Source organism: Phoenix dactylifera, chromosome 9, assembly GCF_009389715.1.
Source record: "Phoenix dactylifera cultivar Barhee BC4 chromosome 9, palm_55x_up_171113_PBpolish2nd_filt_p, whole genome shotgun sequence".
Classification (NCBI taxonomy): Eukaryota; Viridiplantae; Streptophyta; class Magnoliopsida; order Arecales; family Arecaceae; genus Phoenix; species Phoenix dactylifera.
This window is the reverse complement of record NC_052400.1, coordinates 4,823,939-4,846,774: the sequence shown is the minus strand read 5'-3', so window position 1 is coordinate 4,846,774 and position 22,836 is coordinate 4,823,939. Positions and strand designations below refer to the sequence as shown.

Sequence of the window (22,836 nt, the reverse complement as noted above, 5' to 3'; positions counted from 1 at the left end):
GCAGGTCCGTCACATCCAATGGGAAGTCCATCAACGCTGTTTGACTCTAGTACTAGGTATAAGGATGATGCGGACCGTCATCGTAGGAAGGTTCACTTTGTTGAGGGTGATCTAGTGATGGCCTATTTCAGAAGAAAGATTTTTATCGGCAGTTACAACAAGCTCAACCCGTGAAAGTATGGTCCATTCCGCATACGTCGAAAGCTGGAGGAGAATGCCTATTTATTAGAACTTCTAGACAACATCCAGACTTTTTCAATTTTCAACATCGCTGACCTGTATTAGTTCCATGGAGATCCACCAGAGGCGGTTGCAGTTCCAGATCTACCCAGCCCTAGCTCAGAGTCTAGTTTCCATGAAGGTATTGAGGATATTCTTGACGTGCGAGCAGTAGACACTAGGCGTGGGCAGTATCGCAGATTCCTTGTGCGTTGGCAAGGGAGACCTATGTCAGACAGTTAATGGATCAGCGAGGACGAGTTGAGGCGCCAGAGACCTGATTTGTTATAGCGCATACAGGAGGCCTACTCGTCAGGAGTCGAGTTCTTCACAGTTGGGGAGAAATGATGTAGTCTCCATCTTGGACATAGTTTATATTTTTTGTTGTTTCTGTGTTCTCCATCCAAAGCCATGTTTAGGCTTGGATTTTCAGTCGAGTCATGTACTAGGACTGCCAAGTAAAAAAGATTCACCTAGGTGTGATAGGAAGCTTAACCCAACCCCAAACCACCACACTTAATTGCTTAAGCCTTGGCCTTTCTTCAATGCCCACGGCCATTACTCATCTTTAGAAATGGAGGAGGATGGATGATAGTCTTGGAGATAGAATTGTACATGTTGAATGTATGAAAGGAGGGAAGAAAGTTAGAAAAAAAAAGAAAAAATTAAATACTTTTCATAGAACAGTAACCCGACCTGGTTACTGTTCACGGAATAGTAACTCGGCCTATAAAAAGAAAGGACAATAGCCAAAAAAAAGGTGAGAAGAAAAAATCCTAGAAAGATGAGTGCCGCCGTGGGCGAAGCCCTGAGAGTCCTTTTTTCTTCCACTTTCATCCTGCTTCTTGACCTATTTCTTGAAGCCACCTTTTTGACCCTGTCATCTTTCATCTCGATACCTTGGTGGAGCGCGGCCTGAAGATTCTCATTGAATTGGAGGGACCAAACTCGCAGAAGTAATTATCCGACTAGTTCTATTATTATCTTTTGCCCAACCATCTTTCATCTCGATACCTTGGTGGAGCACGGCCTGAAGATTCTTATTGAATTGGAGGGACCAAACTCGCAGAAGTAATTATCCGACTAGTTCTATTATTATCTTTTGCCCAGCCCTCGTTTCTTCGTCCATCAATCATTATCTCCACCCATCATCTTTACCATCGTTGCCATCTATCACATCCTTGGAATTCGAGTTTACTGGCATTATTTTTTTTATTGTTCTATTGTGGTTATTTTCAGTTTGCTGAACTAGTTATATTTCATTGATTAGGCTTCATTAATAAGATATCTATCATGTTTTGTTTTGCGTTCACATACCTCTATGATGTTCTTTTGGGATGATGAGTATTTGCTAAAGTGTCTAATCAATCGCATCATAATTGATTATTATGAAATCAATCTACACCTGTAGTAATTGATTATAGGTTGTACCATATTTTCATTGTGTGTGTCCTCTTTTAAGGAAAATAAAGAAGTTAAAACAATGAAACTAGAAGGGTGGGGGTGGGGGGGTGGGGGAGAGATTGGTTCCTATCACTTAATTAGCCGGCATAAAATGTATACAGTTAAGTTGGTTCCATCACTGAAATAGAAGGCAAGAAAAGGCAGATTTGCCTCTATGATTGTATTCTGTATAGAAGAGCCTCGTAATATAAAATCTCCACAAAGTTTCCATCAATATCTGATAAAATCTGAATAATATCATGCCATCCCTTTAAGCTGAAACTACTGTTTTAACCGTTTGTAGCCTGAACAACGCTGCCTTTAGCTGGTTGCGGTGAAGAGTATTAGTGAGCTTGTCTTGTTTCTGTTGAGAAGATCAAATATATTATAAGAAAGTCTCATTATTGACCACCTTCTATATAGAATGAAGATCAGCTTTAGTGTGTCTGTTTTATCTGGGGAACTCAAGATTGCTTAAGTGCTTGATCATCACACACAACTTCTGGTTATTCCCTTGCTGCTTTGTGGCCAAACATACCCGCATGATAGTCAAGTTAGTGCATTTCCTTGTTATCATGTGATTTGCTTGCAATCCTTACTTTCCTATTTTCTCACTATTATTATTACTATTCTTAGTATTGTCATCGCTACTTTTGATTAGTTGTTGTTATTGTTGTCGTTATTGTTGTTCCTCCTATAGTTATTTTTATTACTATTTCTGTTATGATTACCACCATCATCACCACCACCATAACCACCAATTTTCATGTTTAATATCTCAAGCAATTGTTTCCTTTGATACATCATCATCCTATACTCTTTGCAGATCACTGTAGCATTATTAAATGCTCGGATGTCATCCAGATCTTTTAAGCGTTGGTCAGGACCAATAGCCCTGCCATTGATCTCATTCATGCTGTCAAAACTATCTTTGATTGTCCCATTGGTATGAACTTGTATTCTTTGTTTATGTCTGGAACCATTTGCTTCATTGTTATTTTCTTATTGGGTTTAGCAGAGCACAGTTGAGGCTATCCGTTTCCAATTGCTACATGCATCACCATCTACCATCAATTTTGCAGGTGATTTGAAATATGGTATGCTCGATTTCTTGTGTTCAAATGTTTGTAGTTTAGTTGAATCCAATTTATTTTTGCAAGTAAAATTGACAGCTTTTATTTTGTGAAGGTTAAGGTTAAAAACATGTATTTGTGCAGTAGTTGTGAGTTCTGATTTCTTCTCATACACTACTACAATTGAAATTGAGCAAAATTCTTAGTTTATAATGTATATTGATTTTCAAGTGAGGAGATAGATAAGATAGTTAACTTTATGTGTCAAACTTCCATTTACACTATTATCTTATGTTTATCTAGCTGTAGGAGATTTTGATATCCTTGAGAAGGAGGGTATGAAGATCAAAGATCTTCAGCTACAGCTCGCTGAAAGGCCAACTTGGATGGCAGCATCTTTACATAAGGGTGAAGAAGAAGGTCAGCACCTATAATTTGGTTTTCCTTCATAACCTTGCTATGCCTCCATTACTACCATATTGTGTTTATGAAATACAAATTGATCTGTTTTGTTTTCTTTTAATCTTTATGGGTATCCAGTCATAATTATTGGGATAAGGGTTTCCGGTTATATTTCTGATTGAAAATGAAAGAAAACCATTTCACTCTATGATTTCTTTGATGGTATAATGCAATAGGGACACCAGTTATGTTTTAGAGAGAGATTTCTCTTTTGGGCCTTCCATGCAATCCTTTTCAGTAGCCTGTTAGCCATTATAAATGACATTATCGTTTTTTTTTTAAATTTTATTCTTTGATCTCCTTTGTGTTAATTTATGCTTTAGATTATGACATGTAAGATTATATATGTAATAAATGCATCCATGTTATCTATCAATTATTTTGATATCCAAGATACTTGCATGCAAGTTTTAAGTTTGATTTAAGCTTTGTTAATATGTCTTCCTGTCCAAATTTGAATCACAGTCATGCTTTGGGTTCACCTGGAACTAATCAAGTCGTACCCTGACTTGATATTGATACTTGTGACAAGGCATCCACAACATGGACAGCAGATTGCCCTAGTATGCACCTGACTGATTTCTGATTGATTTTGTAATGCATTGCTAATTTTGTTTATGTTGTCAACAAGCATGTTGTTGCTTGAAATATTATTTCTGTGCTTAAATGTTATCTTTTATCTTTTTATACTAAAAGATTTTGCCACTTGACAGTAAGCCCTTATTTTGCACAAGTTGAGGTGTGGTGACATCCAAAGCTTCCAAACCAATCCAATATGGGCAGGTTATCTCATATCTCAAATCTGTTCAACAGGACGGTGGGCTCTCTCGTAAGGGAGAAAGCCCAACAAGTGAACTCTTTAGAAAGAGGAAACCATAATGACAAATGTTCTGTTTCCCTTACAACGTATGCCATTGGAAGGCTTGACAAAAACTCAATAGCTGCAAATGGATTAATAAGGGAGCAAGCAATTGATGCAAGAGAAAATATGAGCTAGATTGGGCTTTGACTAAAACATATCAATTGATTTTGGAAAGAAAATTAAAGCTTTGACTTTTTACAAACTATTATGTGTTGAACAGTATTGTCAATGAGCCGGGCTTGGGCCAGACATCAAAAGCCTTGGCCCGACCCTAAAGGCTTGACCTCATCCCTAATCCTTTTTAGTTTAAGCCCACCTTATGCCTGTCCTAGAATAATAGAACTAGGCCCGATCCGAGTTTGGCCTAAAGCCTACTAATTTCAAATATTGATTTAAAGAAAATGAATTGGAAAAAGAAAACATGGGGAATGTTTTCAGGCTTCTGCTCTGTGCCCATCACTCACCGTTCTTGTTCTTTGCTGCTCACTATCATCAATGTCCTCTATGACTTGCCATCCCATCATATCCTTTCCTTCACCTTTTGTTCCTTGCCTTCCTCACCATCCCTTGTCGTTCGCTGCCTCTCATTGTTTGCTGCTCTCTACTTCTCTCCTCCCTTGCTTGCTGCCTGCCACTTCTCTCTTCCTCTACTCTTCTCCCTTCATTTCCCTGATGATGGAGTACAATGAAGATAGTAGCAGCACGAGGTAGTGATACTGGAGGCAGATGGCAGTGACAGTGGCCAATGGGGGTGACACATGATGGCATTGGCAACAGGGAAATCCGTGCCAAGTCTGGAGGCGATCAGATGAGAATAGAAGATGGGAGAAAAAGGGATCGAGGATTAAGGTTAGTTCATGGAGAATAGAACAGAGGGGGAGAAGTAATTGAGAAGAGTAGTAGTTTAGGATAGATACAGGCTGAGGATGGGACGTGTGTTGGTCCTTGGCCAGCCTATACCAGGCCCAGAGTTAATGTTGGCCTGAAATCTAAGGCCCATACCTAGGCCCAGAGCGCATTTTGGAAGGCTCGACCTGGTCTTTAATCAGCCCAACATGGTAGACGAGGGTGAGGGTGATGTATGCCATCGTTGAGACATTAAGGTTTGGACCACAAAGATCGAGATCAAGATACTAAAATTTCCTCCCTATTTTTTCTTTATTTTTTATCTTGTGAGATCGAGAAATGAGCATAGGTAATGATATTGGATTTGGGGTGTTAGGTCGCAGCTGGATTCGATTTGGTTTGTTGAAAGCTCTCTCTCTACTTTTGCTTGGACCTGGGAAGGTTTCCTTCCCTTCTCATGAAATCCAAAAGATAAAGGGAGGATTTTGGTGACAGGAACAATTTAAAGTTAATAAATGGCTATACTATAGACATAGAGATAAAATTGTGCAGTATTTCAGAATATATCTTTGAGAAGCACATCAAATGATTTCTATTTGGACTGGACAACCCAAGGTATCTTAGAGTAAGAGTTGATGTTGGATATCTTAGAGTAAGAATTACAACCCGAAATTCCTAAGGCTGGGATGTGGTTGGAATTTGATGATGAAAGGTCATGTAAGCATATCTTATTAAGAATCTTTCATTAAAGATTTGTGCCTGGGATATGCAAATAATTTTCATAGAGCTATTCCACTGTAGAAATGCAACTAGAAATCAGTCTGAAAACTGATTTCCTAGTGCAACTGAGGTCAAAAGCTTTAAGTCTGTACTCATATTTTCATCTTTTGCTATGATTACAGGGCTGTTTTGAAACAGATATATTATTTTGCAATTTTAGCAGCCTGTTAATTATAATATCAGTTTTGATTTGATATGAAACTCCAACTAGCTGCTCTGTAATTGAGTTTAGATTATTGGGCTGGTATTCATATTGATGAAATTTCAATCACTGAAGGAACAAGGTAGGAGATCTAAAATCTGGTTGCGAACATTGCACTACGTCATACGCCTTGTCTCATCACTGCAAGCACCACCACTGTCAATCAAATGGAACCTCATAGCATCAACCAATGTCTGCTGAACCGGATTGGTTTGCCTTATTAATTTGGTTCTGGCCAGTCCGGCCTTGTACCAGCCGGAGCCCCTACCGAACTGGCCGAAACCGGTTTTTTACCGACTGAAACTGACCGGTAAGTGTCCGAACTGGCCAGAACCGATCGGAATCAATTTGTTCGGTGTAGACTCGGTGCCAACCGGCTGGCTCTCATCGAATCAACTCGGTTTTGAATCAGGTTGCTATTGGGAAGGCTCGAGAAGGTCTTCCTAATGATAAATAATTTGTGGCGGCTCTCTGCGCCACTTCTTTCCAAACAATCAAAAAAATTGCCGATTCAGCAGCTCCGAAGGATGATCCAAACCTAAATCAGGTGTGCTTCCTCTTCTCTATCTCATTTTCTCTTTTTTTTTGGCTTGAAAAAATAGTTCAAAAATTACAAAATAAATGAAGATCTTGCCAAAATTTTTGATTTGGGCTTGATTTTATTATATGTTGTAGATTTATGGACGATCTATGCGATAACATAAAATTTTTTAATTTTTGGATTATATATAATTTTTAAAAATAAAAAATATATATTTCGATTAACAATATATTAATTTTGTAAAATTAATAAAAATTAAAAAACATGTAAAACTAGAAATATATTTGGGGCATGCGACCTACTCTCCATAAAAATTTAGTGTCCATTTATTCAAGTTTCGATGCGATCATGCGTATAGTGGCCTAAGCCTAAATTTGAAAAAAAAATTAAGAAATAAATAGCTTTTGATGCATACCCAAGGGTCTAGAAAAATATATGTAGCATTTATTGTTGGGTTCTAAATGATTCTACATTGATGCTTAGACGAGGCTATTACGCTATTCGGTCGACTCGGTTAGGAGGGCGACATACATTTTTTCAGTATAACCAGATAGAGAGGGGCATGAAGGGTAAGAAGCAGCTGCCCAACACACCAAAAAAGAAACATAAAAGACACCTGCAACCCCAATGAAGAGTGTCGAGGAGTCAGCTCACTCGGATTCAGAGACTAGGTACAATAGTTCTAGTGGTTATGGATTTGCTGGCTAGGGAGTGGAGGACAGGAGACCACCATTTGAGACAGCCGCAGGATAGTCTTCGATTCACTGGTAAGTCCCAGTTTACGCATGCTACACAGAATAGAAATCACGGTGCACGATCTGATAGAGCCCGCAAGAATACAATTGCATATAAGAGACGAGTTCCTCGAGGTCATTTAGAAGGACACGATGCAGCTGCAGACGATCTTGTATGTGGAGTAGGATCCATAGACGTATCAGATTTTCAGTCGTATACTAGATCTTATTATCTGCAGTCACAGACAGCCTATGACCTATACGGATATAGATATGGATATGGGGTGTTTTGAGTTATCTTTTGGTGGCTACTATCCTATGCAGCTTGGAGCATTTCACGAGTCGAATTTTGCTGCCGGTATATTTGGATGACCTCTCTATAATCGTATTATCAGACATGACAGCTTCAACAAGAGATTCGAGAGTGCTTATATTTGGCGCGCGTTTCTTATGGGATAAACGTACAATACTACGTCGCTTGTTTAGAAGGGTGGGTTGATGTGCCCTTTGATTATGCTGATGATCTGGATATCTACGAGAGCCATCACCACTCGACCCAATTTTAGATATCAGTATATCTGTTGTACTTTAAATATATGTAGTTGATTGTATTATTTTATAATTTTTACGTCACTACTTGATTGGATGATATTTTATGTTCTTTGTAGCATGCAACATCTCACCAATTATTTTATAATTTATATCATTTTAAAATAATAAGATGCATCATTTAGGTTAAATTGAAATTATAGAAACATCAAAAAATATTAAGAAAACATCAAATTAGACTTAAACTTATTGAAAATGTTCAACTAAATATTCTTGAAAACTTCAAAAAAAAGGGGCATTTTGGTATGGAATCGGCACGCCCTCCCTGTACCGGCCTCCGTACAGTACCAAACCGGTACCAAACCGTATCGGCCGCTGACCGGTATGGGTTCTGGTACCGGTTCGATGGACGTTGGAACTAATAGTGGTGGTGGTGTCTTACCATTCCATTCATTCCATTCTTTCACAGAGTGAAAGTCTTAGATCAAATAAAATAGAGATATCTGATAGATGGTTATCTATCTTGATGGTATATTTTGACGTCTTTTGCTTATGAAAGAAAGGTAACAAACAATAGGTCTTACTATTTCTACATGTTCCATTAGGAGCATTCCTTTGCTATTTCCAAATAAAAGGTGTGTGTATCATATTTGTGCTTAATGCTTCCCGATTCTACCAGAAATTTTATAATATAGGAACTTGTTACGAGTAGATTCATTGGATTAGTTCATCAATAGCCTTAAGTCAGAATCTTATTTTCTTTTGACTCTGCACCATTGATTCCACTATGATTATTGATCAATAATCAATAATGAAATAATTCCTTCATAGAGATAGGAGACATAATTCACATGGATATAGTAAGTCTCACCTGGGCTGCTTTAATGGTCGTCTTTACATTTTCCCTCTCACTCGTAGTATGGGGAAGAAGTGGACTCTAGGGGTACTACTAATTGAATAATCGATTGAGTGATCGAATTGTATCAATCGTTTAATTGATCGTTTTGCGAAACTAAAAAAAAAGATTCCTAGGTTTTGTTTTCTTTTATTTTTATTTTTATTTTATATAGTTAATATATGCCCATACCCATACTATTTTTCCTCCATTGATTTTTCGATGGATCTCGGGACTTATACTTATATATATATTTAGTTTATTATATATAAATAACTATAAATTATATATACATCTAATTATTAATATCATGGAATGCCGTACCGGCCCGTACCGGTCCGGTCCTAGACCGGTACCGGAACCACTAAAAAATCGGTATTTCCCGATTTTTTAGACGAACCGGCCGGTACGGGTGCGTACCGGCCGGTTCGGAGCCCGTACCGGCCGGTACCAGCCTCGTACCAGTGCGAACCGGCCGGTTCGCACCGATATGATTTTTTTTTAGAACCACAGCGCCTCGCGCTATGGTTTTTGAAACCACCGCGTACCGGTATCGGCCGGTACGTACCGGACCGGGCCGGTACCGTACCGGTCCGGGCGGCCACCGGTACGCCGACCGGTACCGGTATGGCGGACCTTGATTAATATAAATCTATATATTAAGTTAATAAGTTATGAGAAGCCGAGGAATTAGAAGAGTTGGCCTTGGATTATTTTGGAAACCCATACAAGTAGATGTAGCGAAAAAAAAAAAGAAATAGAATTAGACTGCTATTTCGATGTATATGTATTAGATGTACATATTGTAAATTGATCTATATCTATATAAAACCATATCTGTATACAACTTTATATGATAAAATTTATATGATCATACTATTTATATGATAAAAATATACAATACTATCTAGTGTGGTAGAAGAATCCAAATTGGCAGCAAAAATCCATGAATCCTTCTTATGAGATCCTGTTTGTTAGTGTTAATCCTAAATGATGGATTTTGATGATCATAAAAATAATTGAGTTAAATATGTACTCTAATGATGTTGGCTTAAATGCGAAGGTTTAAATTTCAAGACGAAAATTGCACCTACAAACTCCAAAGAATCAAGAAAAACAAAATCAAGAATCCTGGAAATTCTGTCTATAAACTGAGTGAGCCGACCCTTTTGTTTAAGGAGTCGACTCCTGTGTAGTTCAAGAGAAACAAAGAAGAATCACCGTCTGAGACCAACTAGATGAGCCAACTCTTGTGTTTAAGGAGGCGACCCAATATCTACATGAGGCGACCCCTGACATTGAAGAGTCGACCCTTGAGGCAAGCGCAGAAACTTTATATGAACTGAAGGAATGAGCCGACCCTTGCTTCTAAAGAGCCGACTCGTTATCTACATGCATCGATCCTTTGGGGCTAGCGCAGGAATTTAATATGGATTGAAGGAAGAGCCGACTCTTATGCTTAGTGAGCCGTCTCCCTCAGTACATGGGACGACCCCTGAACCTGGAGAGCCAACCTCTGTTATCCCGATAGCTCTAATGGTTACTTTCAATAGTACTTTTGCTGGGTGCCAACGGATAGTTTCTTGGTGTGACGGCTATTTGGTACTTTCTGGTCAGTATGTAGCCTATAAATTCAAAGAAACACCAAGGAAAAATAAGAGAGAAAATCCAAAGGCTCAAAAATTCAAGCTTCCAAAGATCAAATCCTCACGAGAGTGCTTAAAGAGAAAAACCATTGTGTGAGAAAATAGTTGGGATATTCAACATAGAGTTGCTAGTGTGCTATCAAGACTTTCAGCTGCAGCCAACGACCATCTTCAAAGCTTCAGATTTACATTTATTGTTTCATTTATTTTGAAGCTTAATTTACATTGTTACAACATTTATTACTTAGCTTTAATTCTGCTGTAACAATTTTAATTGTTCTGAAACTGGTAAAGGTTCTTCCACACCTGAATTGGAAGTTGTTGAATCATGGGATTCAACAAAGAAAAAGATTTTGTTTGGTGAACCTATGAAAACCGCCTGGGTTGTTTGTGAGCCCGGAAAACAAACGTGTAATGGTTTTGGTTGGTGCACCTGTGAAAATCGACTGGGTTGTTTGTGAGCCCGGAAAACAAATGGGTTAAGGTTTTGGTTGGTGATCCTGTGAAAACCGACTGGGTTCGTTGTGATTCCGGAAAACAAGGAGTTGGGTTGTGAGCTCGAAAAACGACCGCACTGTAATCAGGGAGATTATAGTAAAATTTTCAAGAGTCTTGGGGAGCAGATGTAGGTGTGGGTTACACCGAACCATTATAAATTTTCTGTGTTTGTATGTGCTTGTCTCTTTACACTTCTGTTCTTTAATTCCTGCCATTATTCATTCACTGCTTTAGCATTAATATCTTTCAAACTGAAATCTCTATTAATCCGCTGCATTCTACTAAAAAGATTTTAAAACCCAATTCACCCTCCCTCTTGGGTTGCATATCTGGGCAACAGTTAGGAATTGGATATCTTATCCATCGCAACATGTTGTTTAGAGGCTTATAGTTGATTACCAGCCTAGGGATTCCTCTTTCTTTTTCTGCTGCATTTTCAACATGAATGCAACACAACTCTATGGGGAGGAGCTTTTTCTGATTAATTTCTTTTCAAGCAAAGATTGGATTTCTTCTTTGTATATTTTCAGAAGCCTTTTGTTCATTTGTATTGGCCTAGCCTTGGTGGGAAGTTTTTGTTCATTAAACTCATGGACATAATGTAGGCTTATTTGATGCTTTTTACGGTACCAAAAGGCTGAGGGTAGTTCAGCACAAATGCTATCTTTGAACTGATTTTCCAAGATTTTCACCTTTTCTTGGAATTTAGGATTAGATAGGGCTTTATCTGTCCTAGCATTTTGTATCTTATATGATAGTTCGCTAACAAAGCTTTCTTTATACTCAATTGCTTATTTAAACTGATTGAGGAAGGATTCTTCTGGTTTAGTACAAAATTCAAATGTTGCATGTTTACCTTCAATTTGGGTTGTAATGCCCTTCTCCGTGACGGTGAATAGTTTGATTAAGAAGAAAAAGGGATTTCCTAGGATAACTCCCTGTCTTAGGTTTTTTGACTAAAAATGAAGTCTTAATACAAGGTTTTTCTATACAGACATGAATTTCTGGGATTTTGAAGCTTACCCTAAGTTTTGATGTCTCTTCAGTTGTACGGGCATGGTATATATTCGGTAGCTTGTGTAAAGTGGTACTATCTCAAATAATTTCATTTAAAACTTGGAGTTTTAATCCCTTTCTTTTATTTCTTCAATCATTGATAAGAACTAATAATCCAACCAAGTTTCAGTTAAATTAATCATTTTGACTGACTGTTTTTACGTAGATGATAAGTAAAAAAGCAGTAGGAACTAGAATGAACAGTGCAGTAGCAATAAATGCGAGAATATTTACTTCCATAATCTCATTGTTTTTTTTACTTCGCAATAACTCGGGATCTAATCCCATAGAGATAAGAAATTTTACTCCTGTCAATTCAACGGGATGAATTGAATTCTGATGATACTGAATCGGATCAATATTATGAATAACAATATCTGATCTATCAAATCGATTCATCGTCGAGAATTGAATAGTATAACATAAGAAAATCTTTTATTTTATCCATACTAAATCCGAAATGGGATTCTTTATTGGATCAGGAATTCCATTGAATTTTTCATCCTTTTTTCCACTTTTTTTCTTTTCCATAACAACTCTCTTTCCTTATACTTATACATACAATTATGAGATATTATATGACCGGTATTCTATGGGTCACACAGATCCAAACAGTAGAAGTGAGATGGAAAAAAGGACGGGTGTTAAGTGGAAAAGATCTAATATTCCAACAAATTTACTAAAAAGGGGCGTTGCTTGGTCTTTTATTTTATTAGTATAGTATCTCTTCTTCTTTCTTGGATTGAGACTAGAACGCATACATCAAAAATTCAGTGTGCAATTTGCATGAGAATAGATAGATTGTTTCCAATTAGTAATTGAGGATACACAAACAAAGTTGAGGTAATTATGTTAAGTTCATTGTGTATCGTACAATAAACGAATACAATTTGTGTATGTACTCCCGGTAAAAATAGGGGAACTCTATTCCATTTCATCGTTCAAGAACAATTGAAAAAGAAAGTCAGACGAGTATGGTATCTATTAAAATACTGAATATAGTAATGCCACCGATTGTACCAACTTACATATGTCTCCCCTTATCAATCGGTATTAGTGAAAGAAATTTAAATTCCCGTACTTGTCTGATAATAAATGCGAAACGAAAAACAAAAGAAATAAGGATCCCCGCTGGGGATTAGATCTTGTTACCTGTCCCCCCTTTCACAGAAAATGGAGAGATGAATTGATAAATTCATCGGATCCTAGTTCGGGACTGACGGGGCTCGAACCCGCAGCTTCCGCCTTGACAGGGCGGTGCTCTGACCGATTGAACTACAATCCCAGCAAGGTGTATGGCATACATATTCTTACTAGTTTTATAAGAACATTCTATTCGTTGTGTTGTAACAGAAACACGAATGATATACTGAATATCCACATGGATATGGAATATAGTGAGAGCGACACAGATTACTAGTAACTAGTGGTTATTTAATTGCCAAAAAAATGGATAATCAATTTTTCAATGTGAGAAAGAACCTTTTTTTATGATAATTAAGATTAGGTATCATTAATCTAGATCGTTAGGAAAATCAGAAATAATGAGAAAAACATGGATGGAGAAAAAATTGACTCTTTCTCTTCATTTTTGCGGATCAGGCATTTATATTTTTGGAAGACAAATTGGTTATTTCATATTCATGGAGCAACGAATTATTGGGCGGAGTTGGATTTGAATTAGCATAGACATGCCATCAATGAATTTATTGTCCATCCCTGTTAACTGCTCGGGCATCGACCTAGAAAGACTTAATTCTAGATTTATTGATAATCTACGATCAACTTCTAGGGGAAGTTGAATCCCCTCTGCCTCCTTGAAAGAGAGATGCCATGAACCACTAGACGATGGTGGCATATCCACCCGACCATCATCATACTATGATAATCATCATTGTAGTATTATCAACTTTGAATAGTTTTTTAAAATTGTCAATAGAATCTAATAGTATGATTAGATCCGAAGAGTCTTTCCTATTTTTATGTTGGGCATTAGATTTTTTCTTTGAAGGTTCTTGTATGAACCCCTATGCATATATGTACATAGATACATATATGCTGATATATATGTATATGGAAACATATATGCATTAGACTCATAATGAAAAATTCGTGAATTGAATAAAATGGGCCCTTTTAACACAACGGTAGAGTAATGCCATGGTAAGGCATATGTCATCAGTTCAAATCCGATAAAGCTTTTTCCACTAAACTCAAGCTTTAGTCTTCGTTTTGCAGCGAAGAATAGGGATTTTTTTTTCTCTAAAAAGAGAAAAAGGTAACCATCATTATAATGAGTTCTGATTATTATGAGTTATAGTTAGAAAGTTGAACATTTATTCATTATCATAATAACTAACTGCACTTATTAGGAGTAGTCTACCCTGTAGTGACATAGTAATCCTATTCATGTATCATTATTCAAATTTTGGTCCTGGAATATAATAGAAAAAATCTAGAATGTTGTAGATATCCAATCCCTATTATTAATAACCAAACCAAAGTATTCTTACTTCTGCATTGTTCTTATCAGTCCCACCATAAAATTATAAATCAATAAAAAGTAAGTGGACTTGACCCATTGAATGATGAGAATATCAGCTATTCTGATATTTAAATTTGATATATATTAAATTGTACAACTGGATTGATTTTTTTTTTTCCTTAGATCATGCATGACAAGTTGTCGATATTTTCGATTTAATTTTCTTGTTACTGGATACTTCATGGGAGCAAATCGCTATTCTTTTTTGCTGCATATGAAAGTTGATTTCGAAAATTGATTTTTCAATATCTTTCCCTAATTTCAAGCAATCAGATATTGTGTTGTTTTTACGCCAATGCAATAGAGAATGAATGTGAGAAAGGGACTTTTATTTTCAATCTACTATTATTTAATTTAGGGGCAGGAAAAAATAGGGATTTTTTTTGTTTGACCTGTTCCATTAAAAGATATACTTTGGAATAAGTCATAGAACAATGCAGAGTTCAAATGGTTATATATAGTATTAATAAGGACCAATTGTATCGAGCTCATCAATTTATCTAGGTTAATTTGTGGCCTAATAAAAAAAGACATTTGTATCTTCGAAATGCATTTTAAGGGGCATTGGGCGAGATATCATTCATAGATAATCGAACTATCGTATGCCTTGAAAATGATATGAGGTGTTCGAAAATGGTTGAAGTAATTGAATAGGAGGATCACTGACTATATCCCTTGGTAGGCTTACCAAAGAAGAGAATTGATTTATTTCTTATAATGGGTGATTGGTTATGGAGGGATCGTTTCGTCTTTCTAAGCTGGTCTGGCCTGATGCTCTTTCCTTGTGCTTATTTCGCTTTAGGAGGTTGGTTTATAGGTACAACTTTTGTAATTTCATGGTGTACCTATGGATTGGCTAGTTTCTATTTGGAATGTTGCAATTTCTTGACTGCTGCAGTTTCCACTCCTGCGAATAGTTAAGTTCATTTCTTGTTGCTATATGAGGTCCTCAAGTACAAGGGGATTTTTGGCCCTATTTGGAAGAGCTGTTGACAGTCGAGCTTTTGAAAGTAGAGCTGTTGGAAGTAGAGCTTTTATAAAAAGCTGTTTGCTGTTTGGTAACTATATTTTTAAAGTACTGTGGCACTTTAACATGTGTTTGGTAAACAAACCGAGAAAGTACTTTTGTATGACAAAATTACCATAAAGGACATTGCATAGTATTATACAACAGAGCATAATAAAATATAACATATATTAATATATAAATATATGATATAGTATAATATTACTGCAATATAATATAATATTATTATAATATATTAATATAATATTGTATACAATAGCATAATAATTTAATATAATATGAAATTATTTAACATAACATATCAATGTATTATAATATAATGTAATATAATATTATATTTATAGTATAATACAAGAATAAAGGTACAAAATATTATAATTATTAGCGTATATTAATTTTTCATAATATAACATAATATTAAATTATTTAACATAACATATTAATGTATTATAATATAATATTATATCTATAGTATAATACAATAATAAAGATATAAAATATTATAATTATTAGCATAAATTAATTTTTCATAATATAACATAATATTAAATTATTTAACATAACATATTAATGTATTATGATATAATATAATATAATATTATATTTATAGTATAATACAATAATAAAGGTATAAAATAATAATAGAAAACAAGAATACCTTTTCTTGCATGGAAGGGAGTCTGATCCACGGCTAAAGTTCTTTGTTAGGGCTCCAGCAGATTTTTAGATTTATAGAGGGACAGCATGTAATTGTTATATTTTATTGTTGATATTTTGGTCAAAAAATCAGCTTTCCGACAAAACTCAAAACAGCTTTTCGGAAAGCTTCAAAATGGAGCTCCCAAAAAGCTGTTTTTAGCTTTCTGAAAAAGCTAAAACAGCTTTTGGAAATTTTTACTAAATACCCTTTTTTATCCAAAAGTGCTTTTGGAGGGCTAGAAAGTGCTTTTTTGCCCTCCAAAAGCTCCCCCAAATAGGGCCTTACTCCATGTTAATTAGATAGGCTGTGGACTTTTGTTGCTGTTTTCGAACTCATACGTTTTATGTTACGTCAATTCAAACTTACTCGAGTTGTGCATTTGTTGACCTTATAATGTAATCACATTCTCTGCTCCAATTTCTATTTTTGTTTCTATTTTCTTGATTTATCCACTGGGCCAATCTGGTTGGTTCTTTTTCTAGTTTTGGCATAACATCTATATTTCGATTCATCCTTTTCTTCCAAAGGTTTCATAATTGGATATTGAACCTATTTCATATGATGGGAGTTGCCGGAGTATTAGGTGCCGCTCTACTATGCGCTATTCATGGTGCTATCATAGTAAATACTTTATTCGAAGATTGATGATCGTGCAAATACATTTCTTGCTTTTAACCCAACTCAAGCTGAAGAGACTTATTCAATAGTCATTACTAAGCACTTTTGGCCCAAATTTTTGGGGTTGCTTTTTCCAATAAACATTAGTTACATTTCTTTATGCTTTTTGTACCAGTAACTAGTTTATGGATGAGTTCTCTTGGGGTAGTCGGCCTAGCTTTGAACCTCTGTGCCTATGACTTCATTTCTCAAGAAATTCGTGCAGCGGAAGATCCTAAATTTGAGACTTTCTACACCAAAAATATCCTCTTAAACAGAGGTATTCATTCTTGGATGGCTGCTTAGGATCAACCTCATGAAAACCTTATATTTCCTAAGGAGGTTCTACCCTGTGGAAATGCTTTTTAATGGAACTTTTGTCACGCCCCGAGCCCGAGGTGTGGCAGACGCCGCACGCCCGTACGGTGGGCACAGGCGTGCAAGGCATCGGATCATATCAAAGCAGATACAAATATTCAAAACTGACATAATTATTTAAATTGTTCAAAAGCGGTTTTACAAAATTTCAAATAACAAATGCTTACGTAAGTCAAATACTTTCATCAATCTAACTAAAGGACTAATAACTGAAGGAATCGTCGAAAAATCTAACGCACTCCCCAATTCCGTGCGATCAAGCCTCTGGATCTGAAAAATGAAGAAAACAGAATAATGAGCTACACTAGCCCAGTAAGCAACAAAATACCCCAGAGTGGGGTCAGAGCATATCAGATCAAAATACAGGATAATGTCTGGAATAAATCATAAATAACATTGTTTTGTTGTTTTCAAAACTTATTATCATTTTTCCAAAAATATGATATCAGAATCTCAACATGATAGGCTCGGCCACGTAACCCAGTGGCATGGGTTGCACAGAGTGCCAGAAACCACTATTGTTAGTCACCGGTGGAAACGGTGTCCAGAAACCACTATTCTAATCACCGGTGGCACGGTGTCGAAACCGGTTCCTCACAGATTACAAGTCGACAGGTCCAACGTATAATCCCCATTGGCGGGGCCAGAACAGAACAGAACAGATCATAGCCATGCTGAGAATGCATAAATATAAAAATAGATTTCATAAACTGTACAGGCATGTTTCACGGAATTCAGAGCATATAATAAAATTTTCAAATAAAATTTAATATGCCAGACCCATTTTACTGAACACAAAATATATTTCAAAATTTAATCCAGTAATAAATTACTTTACCAAATAATTTGGAGAAATGCACTTTGAAGCATTAAGTTACCTCTTCTCGCTTAACCTCTGCTTCAGATAGGCGGATCAGGTTCATCTGTTTAAATTTAATTAATTCCTTGTTAATTTCAGAACTAAGCAAAATCCAAAAATAATTCTATTGGACACAGCCCAATAGGGCCCAGAGTTGGCCCATAATGGGCATGGCCCAATAGGACCCATATCGAACACGGCCCAATGGGCCCGCATAGACCCAGCTAAATAGGGCCCCCAAGGTTGGCTTCTAATTGGTTCATTTATGCAATAAAATTTATTGCAGGGACTAATACTTAATTACAGAATACTATTCTATAAAGCTTGAATGGACTAAATAAATATAGTTGGAGACCTTTATGTAATAAATCTTTCTTAGGGATCAAACATAAATTACAGAAGGCTCTTTTGTTTAATAGTATACTATCAAGGGCTTAACTGTAAAATTTCATTTATTGGCCAAACGGGTTCGGATTTCGGGTTCTGGGTTTCAAGTTTCGGATTCCGGATTTCGAATTTCGGGTCTGAACTGGGTTTCGGATTTCGGATTTCGGATTTCGGATTTCGGGTTTCGGGTTTTGGGTTTCGGGTTTCGGGTTTTGGGTCTGAACTGGGCCCAAGTTGGGCCCACAAAGGTACTGCCCAACTGGGCCCAACCGGACTGGACTGGGCCCAAGTTGGGCCTGCAATGGATAGGGCCCAACGGGCCCAGTTTGGCCCGTGATGGGCCTCCTTCCCCAAAACCCCCCGCCATAGACAGGGGAAGGAGAGACGGAAGAGAGAGAGAGAGGGCCGGCGGGGTGGCCGGCCTGGGTGGTCGGAGGCCGTCGTCCAGTCGACGGTCAGCCGGCCATGGTGGCAGCCGGTGGCTGCTGCGGCGGCCGTCGTTGAGGAAGAACCGAGAATGGTCTCGGTGTGGGCCGATGCAGAGGAGAAAAAACATGCTATTTGGCATGGAATCAAGGCAAGAGAGGGCTTACCGGTGGTGGCAGAGGCAGTGGGAGGAAGATCTCGGCCGACGGTGCTCGATCCGGTGGTCAAGCGGCGGTGGCGGCGGTGCTATCCGAAGAGGAGGTAGATCCAGAAACCGGGGAAGGCCGTGAGGGGATTCGGACGGTACTCGGCCGGGAGAGCTCGCCGGTCACTTGGGAGGCAAGAACAGAGGGAGGAGAGGAAGAGGAAGAAGGGAGAGGAAGCGGAGGAGACGGATGAGAGGGAGGAGGGCTCGGAGGTGCTCTTACAAAGAGAAAGATAGGGGTTTTATCGCCCCATTTCAACGGCTCCCCGCCGCGATTTTCACGGCGGTGGGGCGAGATCAATGGCCTCTCTTGCGGCCGCGGGGTGGACGCGGACCCTCCGTGGTGCTGCCGCGGTGTAGCGGCGTCCTTGTGCCTGGAGATGTCGGAGGGGATCGCGTCTGCGATCCCCTGTTTTGCCCCTTCCAAAAGGGGTGTTGGGCTGAAGTCGGCTGGGGCTGCCGGCTTCAGCCCAGTATCTCACATTCTCTCCCCCTTAAGAAAATTTCGTCCTCGAAATTTGAGAGATCTAGGCCTTTCAAATTTAAAGATGCTCAGCCCATTGAGTAATATAAATTCAGGATCGTATTCTTCTCGTTAAAAATCAGTGTGATAGATAACTTTGAATCAATTATCAAAACTTTCATATAAACTCGCAAGATTAACACTAGATAAGTGACTAACTAAAATCTCAGATTGAAATTATCATCTTGATGCATGTTCACTCGAGATCGGATCAGGATCGATTCATAATAGAATTGAAATTATCATCTTTCAAATAGTTCTCATACACTTATCATGGTAGTGTGCTGATCACTCAAAGGATAATGACCAACCTTAAAGTCAAATCATTATATGGCTAGGAATGTAATTCACAAAATGAACATGTACTGATGATCATTAGTTAGCAACGGTCTATCCCAAAAATGATTTGCATCAAATCACAAAAGCAGGTCTGAGAAGGCAAAGTATTGATACCATGATTCAATATGCCACAAAGCTTTGAACTTAAACTCATGAATCATAAGATGGGAGCAAATAATGCATGGTTTATTCAGATACTTAACAAATTAGACCATATTTGGTCAACAATCAACTAACCCGAGTCAAGATATGCTCAAATTATTATTATTATTATTATTTTCTTAGCATACCCAAAAAATAGCAAATTCTATCCAAGGGATAACATAATCATATCATGATTGACCTGAGAATCAACAAAATCTTTCATTAACATAGTCTTTCATAATAACATGTTACCAAAACACAGTCAATATTTTTGACCAGTTTAGATTGACTCAATCCATCATACTTTCGCTACGCAACTCTGATCAATATTCTCCAAAATTTCTTAATGATCCCAGATCATCAACATTTTTATTTTTATTTTTAATAATATCCAAGCAAAATTTTATCCTTGCTTTCCAAGTACACTAGGTCATTATTAACCCTTGAGATAGTTGTCGTATTTGTACCATCATACAATCAAGTAATCATATTCTAGATCCAAATTTGAACTAAGCCAATTCTAGTTTTCCTTGACAATTCCATTATACAAGTTGATATTTATTCCAAGCTTCGATTAAAAGATTCTAGATTAACTTACTCAGGAGCTTACTCAATCATCCTGAATCTTTTCTTTTAGGCTAAACTCATTTGGCCTCTCATGAAATCCCACTTGCATTTCTCATATGGTGATACAAAATCCACAATCAACTTATGGCCTTGATTTATAAATTTTTAACTCACAAGAATCTAATAATATGGTTCAAAGATTTACAAGAAATTCCACCAAGATATAAGCTCTATGATTTTACATTGAGATCAACTCCTTAAATAAGTAAAATATTTTTATTTGCAGTACTGCAAACATTTCGGGATCTTGTAAATCTACTAGACTTAGAGAATCTACTAATAACACAATGATATCCATATCGATCAAAATCAAAAGTATTATACTTTCCAATAATCTTTTTTTATATTATTTTTAACAAGGAAAAGCATCAAGAACTTTTCCAAATCAAACAAGTCCTATTTTCGACCAACCCAAAAACATTTTAATCCACCAATATTCTCAAGATTTACTAATTGACTTTCCATCAAAATATCAATCTTAATTGTTTCAAGTCTCAAGTAGAGCCAAATAAGAACTCTTAAGTCTCATCCCCAAGTATATTTTCCTTCTTTATACGAGCTCCATGCATGATCCACATACAGATTTCAATGAATATTTTCTAGTCCAAGCTTTAAACATCTTTTTATAGATGAATCTTAAATTGCTACCAAAATAATTAACTTCAACTAGAAGCAATATCCACAGTGCCTGATATCAAGTTAAACTTTCCAAATAATTACATTGCACGATAATATCTCATGATTAATATTCCTTCACTTAATTTAGTCAAAATCTAATTAATCATTGAAATACAAATTGCTCTACCAAGAAAACTCTCAGAATAACTTATTCACACTTTGGTTACAGCCATAATTAGGTTGCATTTTAATTTTAGCATTTCAAAATTCTGATAAAATAATATAAATTTATCAATAGCAAAAGCAAATAAATATCTTCGTCTAATGGCCTAATGTCCACCCATCTCTCAAACTTTCCGACGAATCCTAAAGATCCTAAAACTTAAGCTCCATCAGAATTATTTCAAACACAATCCCTAGGAATCTGAAACCTGAGCTCTGATACCACCAAATCTGTCACGCCCCGAGCCCGAGGCACGGCAGACGCCGCACGCCCGTACGGTGGGCACAGGCGTGCAAGGCATCGGATCATATCAAAGCAGATACAAATATTCAAAACTGACATAATTATTTAAATTGTTCAAAAGCGGTTTTACAAAATTTCAAATAACAAATGCTTACGTAAGTCATACTTTCATCAATCTAACTAAAGGACTAATAACTGAAGGAATCGTCGGAAAATCTAACGTACTCCCCAATCCCGTGCGATCAAGCCTCTGGATCTGAAAAATGAAGAAAATAGAATAATGAGCTACACTAGCCCAGTAAGCAACAAAATACCCCAGAGTGGGGTCAGAGCATATCAGATCAAAATACAGAATAATGTCTGGAATAAATCATAAATAACATCGTTTTGTTGTTTTCAAAACTTATTATCATTTTTCCAAAAATATGATATCAGAATCTCAACATGATAGGCTACGGCCACGTAACCCAGTGGCATGGGTTGCACAGAGTGCCAGAAACCACTATTGTCAGTCACCGGTGGAAACGGTGTCCAGAAACCACTATTCTAATCACCGGTGGCGCGGTGTCGAAACCGGTTCCTCACAGATTACAAGTCGACAGGTGCAACGTATAATCCCCATTGGCGGGGCCAGAACAGAACAGAACAGATCATAGCCATGCTGAGAATGCATAAATATAAAAATAGATTTCATAAACTGTACAGGCATGTTTCACGGAATTCAGAGCATATAATAAAATTTTCAAATAAAATTTAATATGCCAGACCCATTTTACTAAACACAAAACATATTTCAAAATTTAATCCAGTAATAAATTACTTTACCAAATAATTTGGAGAAATGCACTTTGAAGCATTAAGTTACTTACCTCTTCTCGCTTAACCCCTGCTTCAGATAGGCGGATCAGGTTCATCTGTTTAAATTTAATTAATTCTTTGTTAATTTCAGAACTAAGCAAAATCCAAAAATAATTCTATTGGACACAGCCCAACAGGGCCCAGAGTTGGCCCATAATGGGCATGGCCCAATAGGACCCATATCGAACACGGCCCAATGGGCCCGCATAGACCCAGCTAAATAGGGCCCCCAAGGTTGGCTTCTAATTGGTTCATTTATGCAATAAAATTT

At 37.1% G+C, this 22,836-nt stretch overlaps 1 protein-coding gene and 1 non-coding gene across 2 annotated transcripts in view; one reads left to right on the top strand and one right to left on the bottom strand.

Annotated features, from left to right (window-relative positions):
* The window catches only part of LOC103696405 (probable 3-deoxy-D-manno-octulosonic acid transferase, mitochondrial), a 54,079-nt gene that overhangs the window by 11,097 nt on the left and 20,146 nt on the right, over positions 1–22,836 (top strand). Inside the window, 4 exon segments of the mRNA XM_039129871.1 lie at positions 2,489–2,608; positions 2,681–2,759; positions 3,039–3,155; positions 3,663–3,760. Coding sequence (XP_038985799.1) covers positions 2,489–2,608; positions 2,681–2,759; positions 3,039–3,155; positions 3,663–3,760 — 414 coding nt within the window.
* On the bottom strand, positions 13,018–13,091 carry TRNAD-GUC. Its single transcript has one exon. It is a non-coding gene; the product is annotated as a tRNA-Asp (tRNA).